General features: G+C 33.3%; 1 protein-coding gene across 2 annotated transcripts in view; it reads left to right on the top strand.

Annotated features, from left to right (window-relative positions):
• Positions 1–271: 271 nt before the first annotated feature.
• LOC115877189 (probable helicase senataxin) overlaps positions 272–21,883 on the top strand; it is a 35,129-nt gene continuing 13,517 nt past the window's right edge. For both annotated transcript variants that reach the window (XM_030893348.1, XM_030893347.1), the window contains exons 1-7: positions 272–751; positions 807–974; positions 1,052–3,678; positions 9,980–10,047; positions 14,474–14,653; positions 17,583–17,815; positions 20,362–20,632. In XM_030893348.1, coding sequence (XP_030749208.1) covers positions 548–751; positions 807–974; positions 1,052–3,678; positions 9,980–10,047; positions 14,474–14,653; positions 17,583–17,815; positions 20,362–20,632 — 3,751 coding nt within the window. In that variant the 5' untranslated portion in view covers positions 272–547. The remainder of the gene's footprint in view (positions 752–806; positions 975–1,051; positions 3,679–9,979; positions 10,048–14,473; positions 14,654–17,582; positions 17,816–20,361; positions 20,633–21,883) is intronic.

A 21,883-nucleotide genomic window follows, 5' to 3' on the forward strand; every position in this document is an offset into this window, starting at 1 on the left:
AGCTGTACTAAATTTAAAATTGACAGCTGTTTGAATTTTGTACAAATCTGATTGGTTCTTTTGTCGTGTCGCTGGCGACAGTCGCAGTTCTGAGAACGGGGCTTCAGAACTGCGTCGTGTCGACAGCGACACTGATTGACACTTCAAACGACCAATGGGAGCTGTACTAAATTTAAAATTGACAGCTGTTTGAATTTTGTACAAATCTGATTGGTTCTTTTGTCGTGTCGCTGGCGACAGTCGCAGTTCTGAGAAATTTTTTACTGATTGTCATTGTTGTTTGTTGATTGTCATTGTTGTCATTGTTGTTTGTTGTCATTCAAGTTGTCTCTGAAAGCGGTAAACGTGCGGTAAACCTTTCGGTAAACGAAAGATGTTCATTTTTACTGAAACGCTTGTTATTTAATCATAAGAAATATATAGTCATATAAGTAATTAGAAGAATAGAAACTAGGTAATTAGAAAGAAAAGAACACAAGAAATACTAGCAAGAATTGTTTTTTTCAATCAACTTATCAAGGATTTTTTCTTATCCTTTGAATTAATCATGTCTGTAATTGTGTCTGCTATACAAGTAAAATGGTTTCTTAAGCAAATGTGCACCAACAAATTGTTTGTAGTTGATACTTCTAACTTTAGAGTTGGACGTTGTCCCACTGCACAAGTGATTTTGAATAGTAATAAAACCTCGAGGACACATTCTTCTTTTCTTGTAAATGTAGAAGGGCATCTATTTATTCAAGATTTAAAGGTACGTTAAATATGTAATACAAGAATTGTATTTGAATAATTTGTTGTGTTTTTAGAGTGTTAATGGCACATTTGTTAATGGCCAACAAATTGAAGTATATGTTCAACATCGAGTTTTTCCTGGAGATATTGTGAGCTTTGGTCTAGCTCATGAAAAATTAGCTGAAAACGAAAAAGATAGAAATACATTTTTTGAGGTTTTGATGGAAGTACCAAAACCCTTGGTAAGTAACAATAAAATGTTATTGTGTCATTTAGCATATAAAATTGCTTTTCATTTATTATGTATAATTTGTCTTAGGAACCAGTAGAGATAGATTTAGTAGACTCGACGACTGGTATATCTGAAAACAAACCTGTTGCCATAATTGATCTAGTTGAAACTCCAAGTAATGAAAATATAGATAGTAGTACTAATAGTCAAATAGGATTACATAGTTCAATCTTAGAAACACCAAAGGAATTTTTAAATAATTTGTTTGGAAGCTCACCTAGATCATTGAATTTAGGAGATTCTGTAAAATCTGATAAATTTCAATATAAGACAAGTGTGGATTTAGGTGAAAATCAAGATGTTTCAAAACTAACAGTATCTGGAATGAAAGAGTTTAAGGGTGAGAGCAAAACCAATGTTATTACTGATGGTAGTTTAGAGTTGAATAATGAGTGTGAAGAAAATGTATTCTATATTAATGATAGTGATAGTGAAATCTCTCTGGACAATATTTCAAAAGAGAGAAATACCACATCCAACCTGTCTAATGTTTGCTCAGATGTTTTAAGCCGTAATATTACCACTGATAACAGTAATAGTCCTAGTACAGACTTTAATAAAGGAAAACATGAAAGTACTGACTTTATTAGTGAATATAAGGAGTTAAAATATGCACTAAATAACAGTTTTCTTGCTAAACAGGTAATAAATTGCCAAAATGCATCAAGTGATTTGAAAAATAGTGGTAAAAATTACAACGACAACAATTTAAGAAGAAAAAGTGATACAAGTGTAGACCTAAAGTCTAAAAATAAGATATTTAAAGACGCTAAAACAATGCAGCAAAATAAAATGCCTCTTAAACTAAAAAATAATTTATTAACAGATAAGGAATCCTCAGACAGTTCATTATTAAACAAAATTAAGAACAAAGGTAAATGTATGATAGAAAAGTTGGGAACTACTGAAAATAAAACAAATGTAAATATGCCTGATATTGAAAAAGTTGAGGAGAATGTGTTAGACGAAGTATTACTAGTCTCTTTGGTTAAAAGTAATACAAACAAGATAAATAATCAAATGAAAGTAAATTTTGAAGATAATTGCAACTTAAGTCGTAATGAAGAAGTAGACCATAAAAGAAGCTCAGAAAATTTACTCTCTTCACCTATTGGAAGTTCTAATAACAGTAATATTAATAAAAGTGACAGATCTTTTTCAAACAGTTTTTCCACATGTAAAGATGCATCAATTGTTATTGATGTGACTGACGATGATGATGATGATTTTTCATGTAGTCAAATTTTCCAAATGTCTGAAAAAGTAAAAACAGTAGAACAAGATGATAATTTCCAAAAAATTAAAAGGGAATTGGCTGAAATGGACTTTTGCAATGACGAAATAATTTTAAATCAAGTACCAGTTGACTTGGAAAATGATTTTGAGAATTCTGGATTTGAAAATACGCAAGAGATGTGTGACTATTTAGAGGATGATTTAGATAATATACAAGAAAATGCTATAGAACCTGATATATCAAGTAAGTCAAAAGATACAGAAAATAATTGCTATTTGACAAGTAAAGAGTTAATGGTAGGCCCATCCAAAGATGATTGTCATAAGCTAGACATAAAAAAAAATAATATAGTGGATGAATCTCATAGAAATAAAAAATCAAACAAAAAATCACCAGGAAAGTTGTCAGTGAAGGTTGATACTAAAGCAAGCAATAAATGTGCTATGGTTAAAAGGAAGAACTCATTAGAAGAATCTAAGAATAAGAAAAAAATAAAAGCGTCTATAACTACCCCTGGCTTGTTATCTAAATGCGACTCAAAGAGTATCCAATCTGAATTGAAAAAAAGACATTCTGGATCAGGTCTTGAAATAGACAAATCAACAAAAAGTGCTATTAGAGAAGAGAGACGTAAGAAACTTAAGCAATTAGAAGAAAGTAATGCTAAAAATAAAATAGCAAAGAAAGTATGTGATAATATTTCTACAGTAAAAGTAATGCCACAAGCAACAACAAATCGGGGCTCATTTTTATGTGAAGAACCTTCCTTAGTTAAAGTTGCAATACAAAATAAATCACCAACATATAAATTGAAACCAATAGATTTACCTAAGTTGCCACCTTTGACTAGAATTAGTGACACTACACCAAGCAATTCGTTTGGAGGTAATACTAAAGGCAGATATAATTTAAGGCACAGTAGTGGTAATAATGTTGTACAAACCGCACACCATATTTCAAGTACAACATCTAATAGGGGTCAGAGTTTACCACAATCTTCTATAGAAACTACAAGCAAAGCAACTAAAAGTAGTGATATGAATTTTAAAACCCCTGCTACTACAAGAAACACCAATTTACAAAGGTCGAACTCAAATTATAGTACAATATCAACTATAGAAACTTTGTCTAGTCGATTAATGTATCCTAATGTCCCCACTGCTACTCTAAAAAATACGTCGAATCGACATTTAATAAACTATAGCACTGACGATATTGTTCACAAAATTGTTCATTGGTCTCCTAATTGGCTAGTAGAACAAGTTGATATAGATATTAGTCCACCTATTAACGATCCACCAGCAAGCAAAATTCCATTAAATTTTCGAGATTTTAATCATTACTATGATACATTCTATAAGATGGTACTATTGGAAAAATGGCATTATTTATTTAAAGGATTCAGGGAAAGTAAGGAGTAAGTATTTAAATTTGATAACTGCATTAAATGTTTTCCATTCAAAGATCTAATAATATGTTTTTGGTCTAATTTATTTAATGTATTGTTGTGGCGTTTTTACTTGGTTCCATGTGTATAATTTTAAAGTGTAATTTATTTAACACAACTTATTTTCACTAAGTAACAAACAATAAAAACTATTTATAAACTTATTTTCAACTGTTTATCTAAGAAATTTATTTAGCGCGGGATAAGATACACGTGCGTCTATCGACACTGATTCTGTCCCCTTCCCGCCTTAGAGGCGTTGCACACACGCCGGAACCGGATAGACGGTGCCGGCCGTCCGGCGATGAGGTGCATAGCATCTTATGGGAGCTTTCACACGAGCCGGCGCCGGACAAGAATCGGATTCGCGCCGGATTGTCACCGGATACCACCATTGCCAGCACGGTCGCCGGACGGCGCGCCGTCCGGTCCGAACTCGTAGTAGTACATTGTTTTAGATTGACGCTTTCACACTTGTCCGTCCTAGTCGCCCGGTTTCGTTCATGAGAGAGACTTTGCGTTTCGCATTATTGGAAATTTGTAAAATTTGTACGTTGTAAGTTAACTATAGCGACGGCAAGTGGTGTTTTGGAAGTAGATACTAAGTTTTTAATACCACTTTTTGAAGCCAGACCAGTCCACTGGCATAAAACCTTCTATTTATAAAAATACAAAAACGAAACAAGTATGGAGTACGAATACAAGTATGGAGAGAAATTTGCATCAAACTGAAAGATGATTTTCCCTGCTTTTCTTTTCTAATAACGACAGCGACGATTCAAAACCACAAAACAATAATATGTTCACGTTCTATACCGTCTCGTCGGCGCGGCGTCGCGATCAAAAATGCAATTGTACTGGCTCAAGCCGGGTGTAAAATCGGACTAGTGTGAAAGGTCATAGTGAAACCGGGTAGCCGGTGCCGTCTATCCGGTTCCGGCGTGTGTGCAACGGCTCTTAGGCATCGCTTCTTTTAGATCCGTTGCACACACGCCGGAACCGGGTAGATGGTTACCCGATGTTGAGGTGCATAGAATCTTGTGTGAGTTTTCACATGTGCCGGCGCCGGTTAAGAATCGGATTCCCGCCGGGTTTGCACCGGATACCACTACTACCAGCACGGTCGCATTGATTTAAATTGATACTTTTACACTTGTCCGTCCTAATCGCCCGGTTTTGTTCACATGAGAGAGACTTTGCGTTTCGAAATGTAAAATTTGTACTTTGTAAGTTAACTATATGCAAGTAGTGTTGGAAGTAGATACTGAGTTTTTAATACTACTGCTTGGAAGCCAGACCAGTCCACTGGCATAAAACCTTGTATTTCAAAACCACAAAACAATATTTATTTATCGTATGGCTCACATACATGCAAGAAAACCTCTTAAACATAGACATAAAATAAACTACAACATAAATATAAAAACAAATATGGCAGTTGGGGGTTGGAACCTTTGGTGTTACACAGCAAAATAAAACACTAAATCACCACAAAACACCAAAACACTTTTACTTTTACACGGGACGCGCGTTTCGCTAACCATGTTAGCATCATCAGCAGATGATTAAAACTGAAATACAATCTACAATTTGAGCGAAAAAAGAGACAGTTGTTAAAAAAACAATAAAACAATAATGTGTTCACGTTCTATACCGTCTCGTTGGCGTCGCTATCAAAAATGCAACTGAGATAGCTCAAACCGAGTGTTAAAACAATAATAACAGCGCTTTCAGATGGAGCGGACCGTCCGCGACTTCGAGCAAGTACCATTAGTTTATATGAACAATTTCACATGGGTCACGTATGCTCGTCCAACGGCTATCTTGAAAAAACACGACGGAGGGTCCGCTCCATCTGAAAGCGCTGTAATAATACTAAGCGAAATAGACCCGAATTATCGAGGTTAGACAATTAGGTGCATAGAGAAGGCTGCTTTGTTCGAGAATTTCTAGTGTATTCCATTCGTTCGTAAATCATTGCGGTCTCTCTGCATCGATGCGATTTTAGAAGGTTATATTAGGGCAGGGCTGGTTTCGCAACAGTATATATGTTACGGGTAATATGCGAAATTAGTTAATTCGCGAATTATCCGGTTAAATCGCGAATTAGCTAAATGCGATGGATAAAACCGAAATTGGTTTTAGTTCCGCGTATTATCCACAAGGACCAGGTTAAAACGCGAACTACCCAAGGGCAACCGTATAAATTGTTTAGTTTTGTATTCATTGTCAACATGGGCAGCAATATAGAAAGCTTAAGCAAGTTAAAGATGCGTTTTAATGAAGAATTTTTTAAAATCGCAGTTACGAAAAGTGGTATTTCCGGCTATTTAACAGTGATGATTGTTATAAAGGCGGATTCTCACGACTCGTGTACTTGACAAATATTTGTAATTAGTATACAGGGTATACACGGGCATCTATACAGAATTTCTAAGTTATATATTTATTATTGGAGCTGCGCCGCACTCCCGCTAGACCCTGTATGCCAATAAAAAATACTTGCCAAGAACGCGAGTCGTCAGAGCGCGCCATAATATAATTAGGCCAGTGCAAATAATTTTGAATTTGCAAAAATTTTTAGAAAGCTGCGACCATTGAAAATAGTTAGCCTTAGTAACCCTTATTAACATACTAAAAGTCCCCATTTGTCCGATGTGTGCGTCATCAAAAAAAATCGGCCGCCATCTTGAATTTTGGTAGTTTTTGGGAATAAATGTAAATAACTCGAAAACGGTGCGTTATAGCGAAAAACTTCGAGAGGTAAAAAAATTAAAGAGAATCTGCCTGATTTCTGTTTTATTTTTAAGACTGGAAATTCCTAGATTACCAAAGATTTATCAGTTTAATTTTACAAAATAAATAGTATTTCTATTTTTTTTTGTAAATAAAATTTATGTAATAAAATTGCACCTCGTTATTTGCATACGCCTATGAATGTGATATTAATAATTGCTCGCTTAACATATTATCTGGCTAATTCGCGAAATAGCGAAGATATAACCAATCATACTATATAATTCGCGTTCTAACCGGATAATTTGCAAACATATTTAAAAAATGTTTATTAACTGACTATGTTGGTTAACTCGCATTCTAGCCGGTTAAAGCTTGATTTTCATGCATCTGTTGTCCGACGATATTAATTTTATTGGTAGAATTTAAAGATTTTGATTGGTTAGAAAATAACGCAGATTTTAAATTTATTGCATTTTCATGCCTCCGTTTATCGGATATACGTTGGTGTCATTTTATATTTTCGTTTCCATAACGATTTTGCTATTTTACTAATATTTTTATTAAGGTTAGATATGGGTTAGATGAAATTTGGCAAAAAAGTGTCAAAACGTCCGTTATCGTATGAACTGGTCCGTTGACGGGCTGAAGTAAAATATTTACAGATGAAAAGTGGCGCGAAAACACTATGACCAACCGGAGTACCGTCGGACCATCGTATCAACGTATAACGGATGCATGAATCAAGCTTAAATTCGTGAATTAGCTAGTTCCGCGTATTACCCGTAACATATACTTATACCGGGTAGCCTACTAAGAATGGACGCCGGCCGCATCTCAGAAACTACAATCAGAAACCAGGATTTTTTTTAAATATGCAGGTGAAGAGGCATTTTAAATATTGTTATTGTAATCCATGCGAAACTTGTATTTTTTTTTATATATCGTATTTTCCTCTATCTCATAGAATAAAGTGGTGGGGGAAGGTTAAACTTGCTTTTTTGTAAAGGATCACTCTGGTTTGAATTAACCATATATGTATACCGGCTGTTGCATCGTCGAGCGGGACATAGGAAATTCCATGTAAATTTTAATGGGGTCAATTATTGGCTTCCCTAATTATTTTAGAAAATAATTCTATTTAAGTTTATTGAAGAGCACTGAAACCCACATGCAAAAGAATAACTTTAGATATTTTTGATTAGCCCGTTTACGAGTTATCGCCGATTTCTTTTTAAATATTTCTCCTTTCTTATGGCCCTGTATTTACTTATGAGCACCAGTCAAGGTAAAAGATAACTGTCAAATGAAGTTGTCATTTCAGAAATTTATCTATTTAGTGCTTTATTATTATTATTAAAAACTCATACCTACATCGAAAATATTAGCCATGAATTACACTACCGAAGAAAAAGTATTGATGATTAAATGGTATTATCAAGGAAATAGTTATCAAAAGGTGTCGGACATGTTTGCTGCTCTGTATCCGAATAGACCGATACCTGGAAAATCTACAATCGCAAGGAATATCCAGAGATTTGAGACCAAAGATACCCTAATAAATAACTGCAGATGTGAAGCAAGGCAGGAATAAAGAGAAGATGCAAGAAATGATACCGAATTGGAAGTTTTATTGTGCGTGGAAGAGAACGATGGAAAGATCAGCACAAGGAAACTTGAGGATGAAATAGGAATAGATCACACTACAGCGTTTCGAATTTTGAAACGACATAAATACTATTCCTTCAAATATGAAAAGCACCAAAAGCTACGAGATGGGGACGAAATACGGCGGCAGGCGTTTTGTTTTGATATGATGGAAAGAGCAAACACGGATAGGGAATTTTTAAAAAAACATATGTTTCACTGACGAATGCACGTTTACCTTAAATAATGAACCCAATGTTCAAAATTATCGATATTGGAACAAAGAAAACCAACACAGGTTTGTCGAAACAAGGACGTAATATCCACAAAAAGTAAATGTTTGGGCAGGGATATTCGGACACAATATTATCGGGCCATTATTTCTTACGCGAAATTTAAATGCAGAATATTATTTGGAACTACTCGAAAATCATATTTTACCTGCTTTACATGATGCCGCTAGGGAAAATCAGGAAGTTTGGTACCAAATGGATGGCTGCCCGGCACATAGTACCCTGGCTGTTCGGGAAAATTTAGACAATAGTTTTAACTGAAACGTCATTGGCCTAAATCATACAGTAAATTGGCCAGCAAGGTCTCCTGATATTTCGCCAAATGATTTCTTTCTCTGGGGCCATTTAAAAAACATGATATACAAGGATAAAAAAGACCCAAATCTAGACGAGTTAAAAAATGCTATTTCTGCCGAATGCAATAGAATTTCAGTTTACCAACTAGCGAATGTAAGAAGAGAATTTTATGATCGCCTGGGTTATTGTCTGGCAGTCGATGGAGGAATATTTGAACATCTTAAATCTAAAGTTCTAACAATTTAATAGTACCTAAATTAATAAGTTATTGAATATTGTAATAATACTATAATTAACCTTGTAATTGGTTACTTTATTTTACTTTAATTCATATTAATTTGTATTTATAAATACATCTTTAAGATGTCCGATGTAGGAATGAGTTTTCAATAATAATAAAGCACTAAATAGGTAAATTTATGGTAAATTTCTGAAATGACAACTTCATTTGACAGTTATCTTTTACCTTGACTGGTGCTCATACGTAAATACAGAGCCATAATAAAGGAGAAATATTTAAAAAAAATCGGCGATAACTCGTAATCGGGCTAATCAAAAATATCTAAAGTTATTCTTTTGAATGTGGGTTTTAGTGCTCTTCAATAAACCTAAATAGAATTATTCTCTAAAATAATTAGGGAAGCCAATAATTGACCCCATTAAAATTTACATGGGATTTCCTATGTCTCGTCCGACGATGCAACACCCGGTATATATTAACTACTATATGAAAGACTATATGGATTGTCGCCTATACCTGTAATGTGTTGGAACTGAAGCCGAGTCAGAGACAACTAGATAACCGGTCCATGTATATTTTACATAAGTCCTTTTGTTAGGCAGACACTAACGCAATAGCGCAACTCCAAAATTCAGGATATCGATTAGCCCTTACTCTGCTATATCAAAAAAATTACAATATTTATATCAAACAAATTTTCCATTTATTACAATAGCAATATTTAAAATACCTCTTCACCTGCATATTTTTGAGATAAATCCTGTTTTCTGATTGGCCATCACATGCGGACATTTCTCTTGGTCGATTTATTTATTGCAATTTTTTTCCAAATTTCCAAGTTATATGATAAGTACTTTCTGAGATACACCACCCTTGGCCCTTGGCCACCCGATACATATCTAAGATATTTAGTTTATTCAATACTATATATTTAATACTATTCAATTTAGTAATGTTCTGTTTTCTATAGATAGAAGTGAATTGAATGGAAAGCAGTCTCATAAAGTTGAATTTCTTATTGTATTTACAATTTCTTATTTAAAAATTCTTGTTTTAGGCAGCCCAGAAAAGCTCAAATTACACATGTACGGGTAATGAATGATTTGATGTATATCGACTGTATATGTAAGTATTCTAAAAGAGAAACATTTCTGAAAGGTTAGCATTGCTTATTTCACCATTTTAAAGTGTTGGCAAAATGTGTTTTAGATGTAGGAACGTACTGTAAAGTAAATAGCCCAAGGGGTGTTTCACTTGGGTAAAAAATGTATATGTACTGCCAAAATATTATTTAACTGCCAATGACTGCGAAGAAGACTGCCTCTCTGCCATATAATTATAATTTACTGCCGTAAGACTGATCCAACAACTGCCAAGAAAATGTACAGTACGTCTGCTGGATCTGTGTCTATGAAAGGAATGCGGACAAAAAACATTTAAATAAACAACAATATATTTTATTCGTCGACTTGAGTACGGCACCGCAAATCGCTCCGCCCACTCATTTTATTGGCTATTTGCAAATTTGTCGAATTTTTATTGAGAGACGAGAATTATGATCTAATTTTTTGCGAAAAACATCGAGAGAATATCGTTTCCCCTCACACGAATACCCCGTAGCTATAGAACGGACAGACGTACTGTACATGTAATTCCAATAGTGAGACACCACTTTTTACCACCATTTTTATTCAAAAGCAAATTATGTTTATATTATTTTTGGGTGCTGTTTGTCAAAATTATCCTTTTTATTGATGCGCACACTACACAAATTTATATAATAATAATGTAGTTTATTGACAATTCCTTGTAAATTTTTACTTATTTTATAAATTTATAATTTACAATAATGAATACAGTCTATACTGTCTAAAATTAAAAAAAATATATAATAATTAAACAGTTCTGTAATAATGAATTTAGTAAGGCTGTATTCCGTTGCAAAACCAGGCGAACCAGACCGGTAAACTACGGTAAAGAGCGGTTCCTGAAAAACATCGGTTTGATACGGAACGGTTTGGTAAAATACTGGAAACGTCAAATGTTGACGTTTTCTAAATTTCAATACCTCTATTATAAAATTTATCTTTTATGCATTTTTCATGTACTTATTCTCTGCTTTTACGTTTGCTTCTTTTTTTCAATGGAGTTTAATATTGAAAAGTGCTTTATTAATAAATTGTTAAAATCGTTAAACAGCTCAAGTGAAGATTTGCAGGTCCAATATTAAAACAGATAAATTATAAATAAACGAATCTAATCAATATTTATATTTTTATAGTTTACAAAACATTCATGATTACTTGTTGTCTTGTTTTTGATGTCTTCTTTAAATGTTTCTGACTTTAAGAAACAATGACTGCATGATAAGTTCAAATGGTCTTAAAAGTTATTCTATTTAGTTAATGAAATTTATTTACCTTTACTGCCTACCTCCATTGCTTTTGGATATAAATACAAAATATTATTACAAATTTTAGAAATTAAATGAGAATTTCACTCTAACTTCCAATATTTGCTTAATTTCTGTCACATAAATGACATTGATTGACAAATAAGACCAGAAAAACCAGCCTTCTCGCGCTGGTTAGTTTGGTGACAGTTATAACCAAATTTTTCAGGAACCGTGTTCCGTAGTAAGAAAACTTTCAGGAAACTGATAGAAACGGAACATAAAACCATAACCAAGATAAGCAACGGAATGCACCCTAAATGTCCAGAACGGTTATTTGACATAATTTGACACAAAAATTATAACCTATAATTTGGCAAGAGTTTGACACAAATACGTTTAAATTACCTATACGGAGGGTACCGCTTAAATTCCTGTCCCGATGTTAAAGGATGGCTATAGAATTTCAATGCATTCCCTACATAAGTCTATCCTTGTGTGGTAGGAGGTTTGACTAAACAAGGTTGAACCTATGTCTTGAAACCATTCGGCTCGATTTTCTGTCCTCCTTCAATACTGGGACATAAATTGCTCTTATGGGGAGGCCGCGGTATAGGTAATTTAAACGTATTTGGTTTGACAAGTCTCAAAATTCTTAAGTCGAGTTTATACGAATCTGCGTCTGTGCGTTCATCGTTCCGTCACTCAAATAATATTGAAATATGATCTGTAATTTTTGAAATGACGGATTTGAGAACGTCAACGGTTAGGTTAGGTTGGTTAGGTTGATAAGGCCACATAGATATAGACATTTTTTATGACGGATTTATATGTACACCCATCCATAAGTTAACTTAAAAAATATTAGAAACTTTTTTTAGTGAAATAAATAGATCGGTATCGAGGTCATCTGCTTTTTTCTATCAACGTCTGTTGAAATCTTACCTGAGTAATAAAACAAGAGTATAAAAATAAAAACTCTACCGACGACTGATTTTTTAGTAAAAATGGTCGTCCTAATATTTGCTACATTTTTTTTTCATTCCAAAAAAATTGGTGATTTTTTCTTAAGCATACCTACAAACTATACAGGGAGTTCCAATAATCCATGTACATAAAATAACGACGTATTTTTTGAATCAAGATAATTTAATTGCACATAATTTAGCTCTATACAAAAGTGCCCTGTTTGTCCGTTAGAGGGCATTAATAAAAAAACAACCTTAATTTAAAATGTATGAAGCTTATTGGCAGATATTTATGATACTAACAAAATTCTGCATTTTCGCCTAGACAACTAGATTATTACCACATACTAGATTTTATGCGCCTACATATCTTAATGCGACAAGAAATTGTTTTTGTAAGTCAGCTTCGGAGAAACATTTTATTTTCTCAAGAAGTATGCGCAGTGGCGTTTTTTACAAGAGATAAAAAATTAGTAAATACTATAAGAACCATTTTGCGAAAGAAAATAGTCGTCAGTGGAGTTGGAAAATATTTCTTCTAAATTTATTTAGGGGTAGGGGTAGTTTTAACCTTTTTTGTACTTTTCTTATGTTTTTTTTGTTAAAGTCTAATGTATTACCACAGATTATACAGATTATAAACTTTGTTTTTTCTTTATTGTTTTTCGTGGTTCGGAATTTTCGGAATCGGGCACTAGTTAGGTTACTAGTTTGCGCACATAGCACGCCTACTTATGGCCTCTAAAATTGTGCACAGCGCCTGACCGGCACAGTTATTAGAGAGATATCGGGAAACCGAATAGCGTCATGCAGTATTTACGCGTACCTTATCCTGGTTACGATATGCGCGAGTCAATTTTTAACGCAACACCCGCTAATAACGTTACCGCCTGACGTAATTTGCGGATCAATTACACCAAGCATTATTTCTAAATAACGTTTAAAAATTGCTTAAATGGGCATCTGCGGGTATTTGACAACCGGGGCCGGCCGGCGAGATCTTTTATTTTAGGTTATGTTTGAATTGTTTTGAATGATTACTTTAGTTTTATTAGGTAATTTGATATTTAAGTAGCTGGGATTAGTTTTAATTAAATAAATATGGCTCAAAATATGGATTCCACCTCTTCCAATATTAAAGAACCTATAAAGAGGCTTAGGTTTATAGCAGATGACGACTTAGCCCTTCTAAGAGAATTTGTTGCTTGTTGCCCTAAACCCACTGGCAGACGTTGAACAATAAAGTACTGGAAATAAGCACTTTAGACCTTTAGTTTTAAAATACCTAGTAAACAAAACAATTTCAAAGTTTTAAATTCAAAGTTAGGTTAAGTTTAAATAGCGGACGCGACGCGAACAGAATTCTTTCCGATCCGATAACTATAAATGAAGAGAGTTAATACCACCTAACGTAAAGGAAATAACACCTGGCCTTATTAACGTCCATGCACGCTATTCGTTTTAGCGATATCTCTCTATTACGCTGTTTATTGTTATTTTACGCGAGTTTATTTTTGCGCACAGGAAATTTTACTCGTTTGCACATCGTCATAAAAAACAATTTTCGTACGACGAATTAGGGATAAGATTTTTATCTGTATACATATAGTATACCTAATCTGTGGTATTACCATCTAGTCTATACTAGTCAAATTGTATTTTTTGTGAGAAAGTTTTGGTGTAATTCTGATATTATTTTTGAATCCGAAACAAAATTTCGTGACGGAGCATTGAAAAAAATGCAAAAAAGCGTAAAAAAAGTGCGCAGCTCAATCAAAACAATTCCAACTTTTAATTTTGTATCGACAGTACCTGTACGGTTAGGTTATGAACGTTTTGTTTTGGTTTGGTAATTGGATGCTACAGTTGCTGTTTACTTATTGCTTGTTTGCTTACCATTTACCGCTTCTGGAAGGAGCGGTGCGCGATAGCCTGGTGCCTCCATATGGCGCGGAACAGTTCTGGAGCTTTATGACTCAGTTGAATGGAGTGAGAGTATCGCGTTCTTGAACAGTTCAGAGCTGCTCAACTGCGTGAAAGGAGGACAGCAAATGCATAGTCCACTCCCGGTTGGAATGGATTTTATGACAATAATCGTACAATGTCCGGTTTTCTACTGTGATGGAACAAGCCTATATTTGTGTATTTGGTCTATCACTGATTTTTTTTAATATCTGATAATTGTTTTAAGGTTATATCACCAAAGAAGAACTAAGAAAGGGACTGTATTATAGAAATGAAGACTTTTTACTAGTGGAATATAGAACAAGTGATAGCAACAAATATTACTTGTCACTAAATTTTGGCTTTGTTAGTAGATGCAAAAAAACAGAAGTATTAGAAAAGGACTTAGGTGAAATAAAATTACTTTGTAAGTTAAACATATATATGTTTAGTATTTTTTTTATTTAGATAATAGGATATTTAAATATCTAGTTTTTAAAAACACATACAGGGTGTCCCCATATTCCGTGCACATAGAACTACTACGCATTTTTGGAATCAAAATCAGTTCAAAAAAAGCAAAAAGACTCAAAGTCTCGGTCTCAACATTTCTCAACATTAAATGTTGAGACCGAGACTTTGAGTCTTTTTGCTTTTTTTGGATTTATAAACCAGGTCTCTTTGGAAATAAAGGACCCCTTTTTTAAATTTCAAAATCAGTTCATTGAACACAATTTGCCTCTATATAAAAGTTCTTGGTTTGTCTGTTCGAAGGCATCGAACTTTTAAAAAATAAACACATTTTTTAAGATTTTTTTAGAACCGTTATTCCGATTTGAATGATATTTGGTGTGCCTATGTTTCGCCAAGTGCTTTAACATTTTTTAATTGCAAAAATCATCAAAAGGTAGGGGTTACACTACCCCCACCCGTATATTAGTAGATATATTTTCTAACTCCACCTACAACTAATTTTTTTTCTTAAAATGTTATCCTAATAATTAATAAAATGGCTTCTAGTATTTACTAAATTTTTCGTCGCAAAAAAACGCTACATCGCATAGTTTTTAAGAAAAAACATTTTGGAGATTTTTTTTCCTAATTAGACCTACAAAATAAACAGATAGTTTCAATATTTCGTGGACATAGAGTGATAACGTATTTGTTAAATCAAAATAAGCTAATTGAACACAATTTACTTCTATACAAAAGTGCTTCGTTTATCCGTTAGAAGCCATCAATCAAAAATAAACCTGAACGTTAAGTAATTTAAAATTTTTGAAGTTTATTGCCAAATATTATTTGTGATACTAACTTAAAATTCCATATTTTCGCCATTATTAGTGCTTATTAGATTTTATGCTCCTACATAGCTTGATGAGATAAGAAACATTTTTTGTAAGACAGCATCAGAAAAACAATTTTTTCTTCAAAAAGTATGCGCAGTGGCGTTTTTTACAAGAGATAAAAAATGTAGTAATACTATATAAATTATTTTACGAAAAAAAGGCGGTCGTTGGTGGAGTTGGAAAATATTTCTGCTAAAATTTATGTAGGGGTAGTTTTCACCCTTCCCATATTTTTTCTTGATTTTTGTGAAACTCAAATGTTAACGCGCTTACCAAACATGGACACTAGGAAATGCAATCCCGCACCAAAATCTCAATCCCACAAACCCGCGGGATTAAAGCAATCAATCCCGCGGATTTGCGGGACTGTAAACAATAGTCATACATTTGGTCCGAAATGGTACAAAAGGCATTGTACATTTTGCATAGACCCACAATACATTGATATAGCGTGTATCTTTAACTAGCTGTACAGAAATTTGGACCCATGTATACAGGCTGTTCAAAAAATATATTAATATTAAATAAACTTAAATTTTATTATAATTTACTTACTTATTTTATAAATAAAAATATTATTCTGATGTTGAAGTTTTTTTTAAACTTGTGTTAGTTATCTGGTTTTAGATACACTCTATATCAATAATTTTTTGGCATATGCAGAATGTACAAAGCTTTTTGTACCATTTAGGGCCATACGTATGACTAAAAATGCATAATTTTCGAAAAAACGTCGTATTTTCCTTAAAACAAAAAAAAAGTAAAAAACCGATCAACTTGTTTTTTCTAATTTCAATACAGATTAGTCGTACTTGGTAAAAATTTCGCTTTTTTAAAAATTGTAAATTTGCGGTAAAAAAGATTCTTGATCAAATTTTCACACTCTCATAAAACACCCTGTATACGAGAATTCGCTAAATATATTTTCGAAAACCACATAGCATCTTAATCACAATAGATGCATCTAAAACCTGGTCCAAACCTCATCCCAAAATCTTTTTTAGTTCAAGAGATATTCAACTTAAAATTTAACCTAAAATGTTGCTTAGTTAAACGCTTTTCTTCACTTACGCACATACGTCAGAAAGAAATCTAACAACTAACCTGGTTGTTTCACTTATTTTTAATGGCCAAGCCGTAAGGGGAATCCCCCGGGCTCCGAGTATCGGCGCATCAGCCCGGAACGAAGCAGTTTGACCTTAATCGAGATCGATTCGGTTAACCAGTAGTAATGTGTCGATTCCGCACGGTAAATCCCGCAACTTTGATCCCGCGGAATCTCAGAGGGATCCCGCATTTGCGGGATTGCATTCCCGAATGGACACTCTAAATCTCGTTAAAATTGAAATAACAGTTCTTAAAATATCTTAAATGTGTTTGTTTTTTTAAAATTTGATGCCCTCTAACGGATAAATGAACGACTTGTATAGAGGTAAATTGTGTCCAATGAACTTATTTCGATTCCAAAAATACATAGTTTTATGTCAACGGAATATTGGGACACCCTGTGGATGCATGGAAATTATCTAATATATCTATTTGGTGATCGAAACTACACGGTTTGGATTTTAATGTGTAAGACAGTGACATATTAAATGACAAATCAAATGTATTAAAAAGAGATAAAAGTTAGGATGATACAGTTCTTCTATGCTGTATTGCCGGATTTTGCATCAACATTTCAAACCGCACAAGTAGGTGTTTACGAAAAATGTTGCATCTATAGGGTTGGAACTTTATTTTGCACAATTAGTTACTTATTTTACTACTGCTATAATAGATTCTTAAAGATCCGTCTAACAGAAATGAGCATTATTGAATAGCTTAGATATATATTATCTTCGTTTATTATTTTATTTCTCGTACGAACCGGCAACAATGTATGCCGTTTTTTATTTTGTCTCTCTGTCTGTCAACTGGTCGTATATTTATTTATCTCTGTCGTATGCATTAAAGTACACACTACGGAAATAAAGTGATCAGGGCTAGTATATTTTGTAATTTTAGCCCATGAACAACACATATGTTTAGAATTTACCATAGTAACTCGATATCAACCAGGCAAGAAGATTGATTGTAAAGCACATATTTTGTTGAAATTATTAGCAAATATAGGAGCACATCTGAAGCAAATAAAAGCTATTAAGAGTTTGAAGGATTCAGCTTTATGTAAAAGAGTATTATATCCAATTATTGAAGATTATACATTTCCTATAACACATCGTAATATTGTTCATCCGGTAAGAACTGTTATTCAGATAGTGCACTTTTATTGTTTAGATGAATGGCAACTTAGTCTTAAGTAAAAAAAGATTTAGACTTAACTAAAACAGAATACTTTAGTAAACTATTTATAACAATCAAGTTTGTTACTTTCGAATTTTTTAAAATTACATATTTAATTATTATTTAGGTATAGGATCAAGGTCACTTTGTGGACTACTTTTTCCTCATAAAGGTGCGGTACATTTTCTATATGTCTTACATATTGGGTTATTTTTGTTCTTGAACTTTTCTGAATAAGCCATTTATAAAAGTGAGCAAAACACCTGATCAATGACAAGATGCCCTAATTTTATATACATCCGCTGTGAAATCGCTTTCAAAAAGACTCAAAACTTAAGTCTTAAGGCATTTCTAAAATCAAATAGATTTAAATCTTAAGTCGTTTTCAACATAAAGTTCGAATAATTTAAATCTTCAGTCTTTGACTTAATCATTCTCTTTCAAGTCAAATAATTTTTGTAAATACTTAATATCAGTATAATGTTATTTAAGTCATTTTTGTGACTTAGGTCTATATTTTTGATTTAATTCGTGATAATTTGCAAGTTAAGTCGGCAAAATGATAGTAAAATAATTACAGTCAAGTCAAGATAGAAAGAAGCCAATTTAAGTACCTATTTTTCAAATGTTAATACAAATCTTGTTATTACCAATTTTCAACCTATTTCCTTATTAACTATATTATTCATTTATTGTAGGTACAGATAAGACTAAAACCACTTAAAATAAAACGGGTTTGTTTTCAGAATAAGTATCAAGAAAAAAAAGTAAAAAATATGAACATTAAGAATATAACTTCTATGAGATTAACTGTTAGTATTTTTTACTGTAGTATTTTTTACCTATCCAGTACAGTACCTATCTAGTAGATGTCATCGACTACAGATCTATTAAAAAGTGGTGATATGTTTTGATCACTATGCAATATGGCTATGGCATCATTTCAGCTAAGGTCTGGAGTGGCAGTGATGGTGTTTTTGATATGCTGCCTCGATGCCGGCGTGATAGTTTAAAGAGGAAATGCTGCTGTTAAAAATTTATCATAAAAATATATGAAAAAATTGAATTAAATCTTTTATAAAAAAATGTAATTATTTTAAAAGGATTAAAGCTTGATTTTCATGCATCCGTTGTCCGACGATACGATGATACGATATTAATTTTATTGATTGAATTTAAAGACTTCGGTTGGTTAGAAACGGTTAACCAATTGAAGCCTTTAAATACAACCAATGAAATTAATATCGTATCAACGTATCGTCGGCCAACGGATGCATGAAAATCAAGCTTAAGTCTTACTTAAGTCGGTTTTCTATTTCGGAATAAAGATTTGTGGCCGACTGTAGCACCAGCAGTATTGTGTCGATCTGCGGTGTGAGAGGTACTGGGCCAAGCCAATATGGCCGCTTTATTTATTTAAAATAAAAATATATATTTGCGACCAGCGAGCCGCTACCTCAAGGAAGGCAATGGCAAACCACCTTGAGTATATTTGCCTTGTACAGCCTCTCAAATAGTGCCGTTCGGATTCGGCGAGAAAACTGTAGGTACCGTGTACGTGCAAAACACTGTTGGGACACATCACAAGTACATGCGAGAGGTAGCCAACGCTCTGTACAGAGTATGGCACTGTAAGAAGAATAAATATTTAAATCACAAGTAATTTTGAAAATTACTTAAATTTTAAGTAATTTGAAAATTACTTAAAATTACTTAAGTCAGATTCCGAAAAATTATTTAAAATCTAACGACTTCATTCATTAAAATGATTTAAATAAAAAAAAGTCGTAAGTTTTCTGTCAGCTTGCGAGCTCTGATTGTCAATTACTAGATATATTTCTAAAGACAAAATGATAACTAAAAATAATATGTATATAACTTATACTCATCATTCTATTTAAATATATAAATATAAAATCATATATAAATATAAAAATCAAAAATACATTTTTTTCAAGTAGCCATAATAATTAGAAATAACGCTAAATTAAATAGGTGCATACCACGATACTAATAAAACAAGGGATGATATTGCGCATGTTGGTTACTACGTCGCAGGTGATAATTATTGCACCATTGGCCGGCAAGCTCCGCGCGCCAATTTCAAATCGTCAAACTGATGACACATAAAAAATGCAAATATTACTTTTCAAATGTCAAGCTCAATGATTTGACACAAGTTTTGAGGTTATGTCCTAATTCTTCTCTATTTTAGATGTTTTTTTATTAGTGACAATTGAACAAATATGAATATTTTTTTGTATGGCGTATGACGTCACAGGTGATATGCGCAACCTGAACGAAATTAGAGCCGGTATCGATCATACCTTGTTTTCTTTGTATCATGGCATGTGTTTGTATCATAGCATTGTTTTCTTGTTTTCTTTGTATCATAGCATAAATATGAATAAATATAAACACTAAATAAAAGCATATCTTTAAAGTTAAGAAGAATTTCGATGATTAATTGTTGTGATAAATTAGAAATTTTTGTTTTTAGAATATGTTAAATTTTGAACAAAGACAAATTGTTCTCGAAGCAGCTAGTCTCTGTACAGGTTCATCAAAGGGTATCTATTGTATCAAAGGGCCTCCTGGGACAGGAAAATCAAGTGTTATAGTGAATTTAGTTTTTCAAATATTAACTTCTTATTACATAACACAGGAAACAAAGAACCCTCCTTTGATATTGTTAGCAGCTCCATCAAACACAGCCGTTGATACTTTGTTGTCAAAGTTGGTTGCAAAGAAGTATAAGCTGCCGACTTCAGGTAACTTATTTCATAAAGCTACGTAATTTAATTTAAACAAATATTATTTAATTGATATTTGACAATAAATACGTAGTTGTTATAACCAAATTAGATATTTATTAAATCAAATTTTTAAAAAGGAATACTACTTATGTAATTAATAAAAGTAATGTACTACTTATATATAATAAAATTATATAAGGATTCTTGCCACTTAACTGCTAATATAGAAATTTAATTCTACGCTGTGTTTGTCATAATGCAGATCAACCTGCTCTCACTACCGGTTTCGGAGCCCTACTCCATCATCAGGTGAGCTTGGGAGATCCACACAATGACAACCACAGCGCAGAGATAGTTAATTCCGACTTGTCGGAAAGTATCGGTTAGATATTAAGTCCCGAACGGGAGATAGCGGCCTGCGTGCAATGGCAAAAAAAGCCTTTTACCATCCTTTTACTATCGATAGTTGCGCCTCGGTGGTACGAAAGTACTACCCTTGCACGCAGGCCGCTATCTCCCGTTCGGGACTTAATATCTAACCGATACTTTCCGACAAGTCGGAATTAACTATCTCTGCGCTGTGGTTGTCATTTTGTGGATCTCCCAAGCTCACCTGGTGATGGAGTAGGGCTCCGAAACCGGTAGTGAGAGCAGGTTGATCCGCATTATGACAAACACAGCGTAGAATTAAATTTCTATATCAGCAGTTAAGTGGCAAGAATTCTTATATAATTTTATTATATACCTATACTGCAAGAAACTTGTTTTCTATTTTATAATTTGGCTTGCCTGAAAAAGAAAGCCTTTTACCATCCTTTTACTATCGATAGTTGCCCCTCGGTGGTACGAAAGTACTACCATTGCACGCAGGACACTATCTCCCGTTCGGGACTTACTATATAACCGATACTTTCCAACAAGTCGGAATTAACTATCTCTGCGCTGTGGTTGTGATTTTGTGGATCTCCCAAGCTCACCTGATGATGGAGTAGGGCTCCGAAACCGGTAGTGAGAGCAGGTTGATCCGCATTATGACAAACACAGCGTAGAATTAAATTTCTATATTAGCAGTTAAGTGGCAAGAATCCTTATATAATTTTATTATATACCTCTACTGCAAGAAATTTGTTTTCTATCTTATATATAATGTCCCCCCCTATATCTTTGTGGCGGATTCATTTCTTTAAAAAAACTTCTGGATATTTCGCCACTAGAAAAAAATCTACAAAATAAAATAGATATTTTTGTAAACACGGCTACGTTGAT

Source organism: Sitophilus oryzae, unplaced genomic scaffold (assembly GCF_002938485.1).
Source record: "Sitophilus oryzae breed Bouriz unplaced genomic scaffold, Soryzae_2.0 scaffold_1442_pilon_pilon, whole genome shotgun sequence".
In the NCBI taxonomy this organism is placed as follows: domain Eukaryota; kingdom Metazoa; phylum Arthropoda; class Insecta; order Coleoptera; family Curculionidae; genus Sitophilus; species Sitophilus oryzae.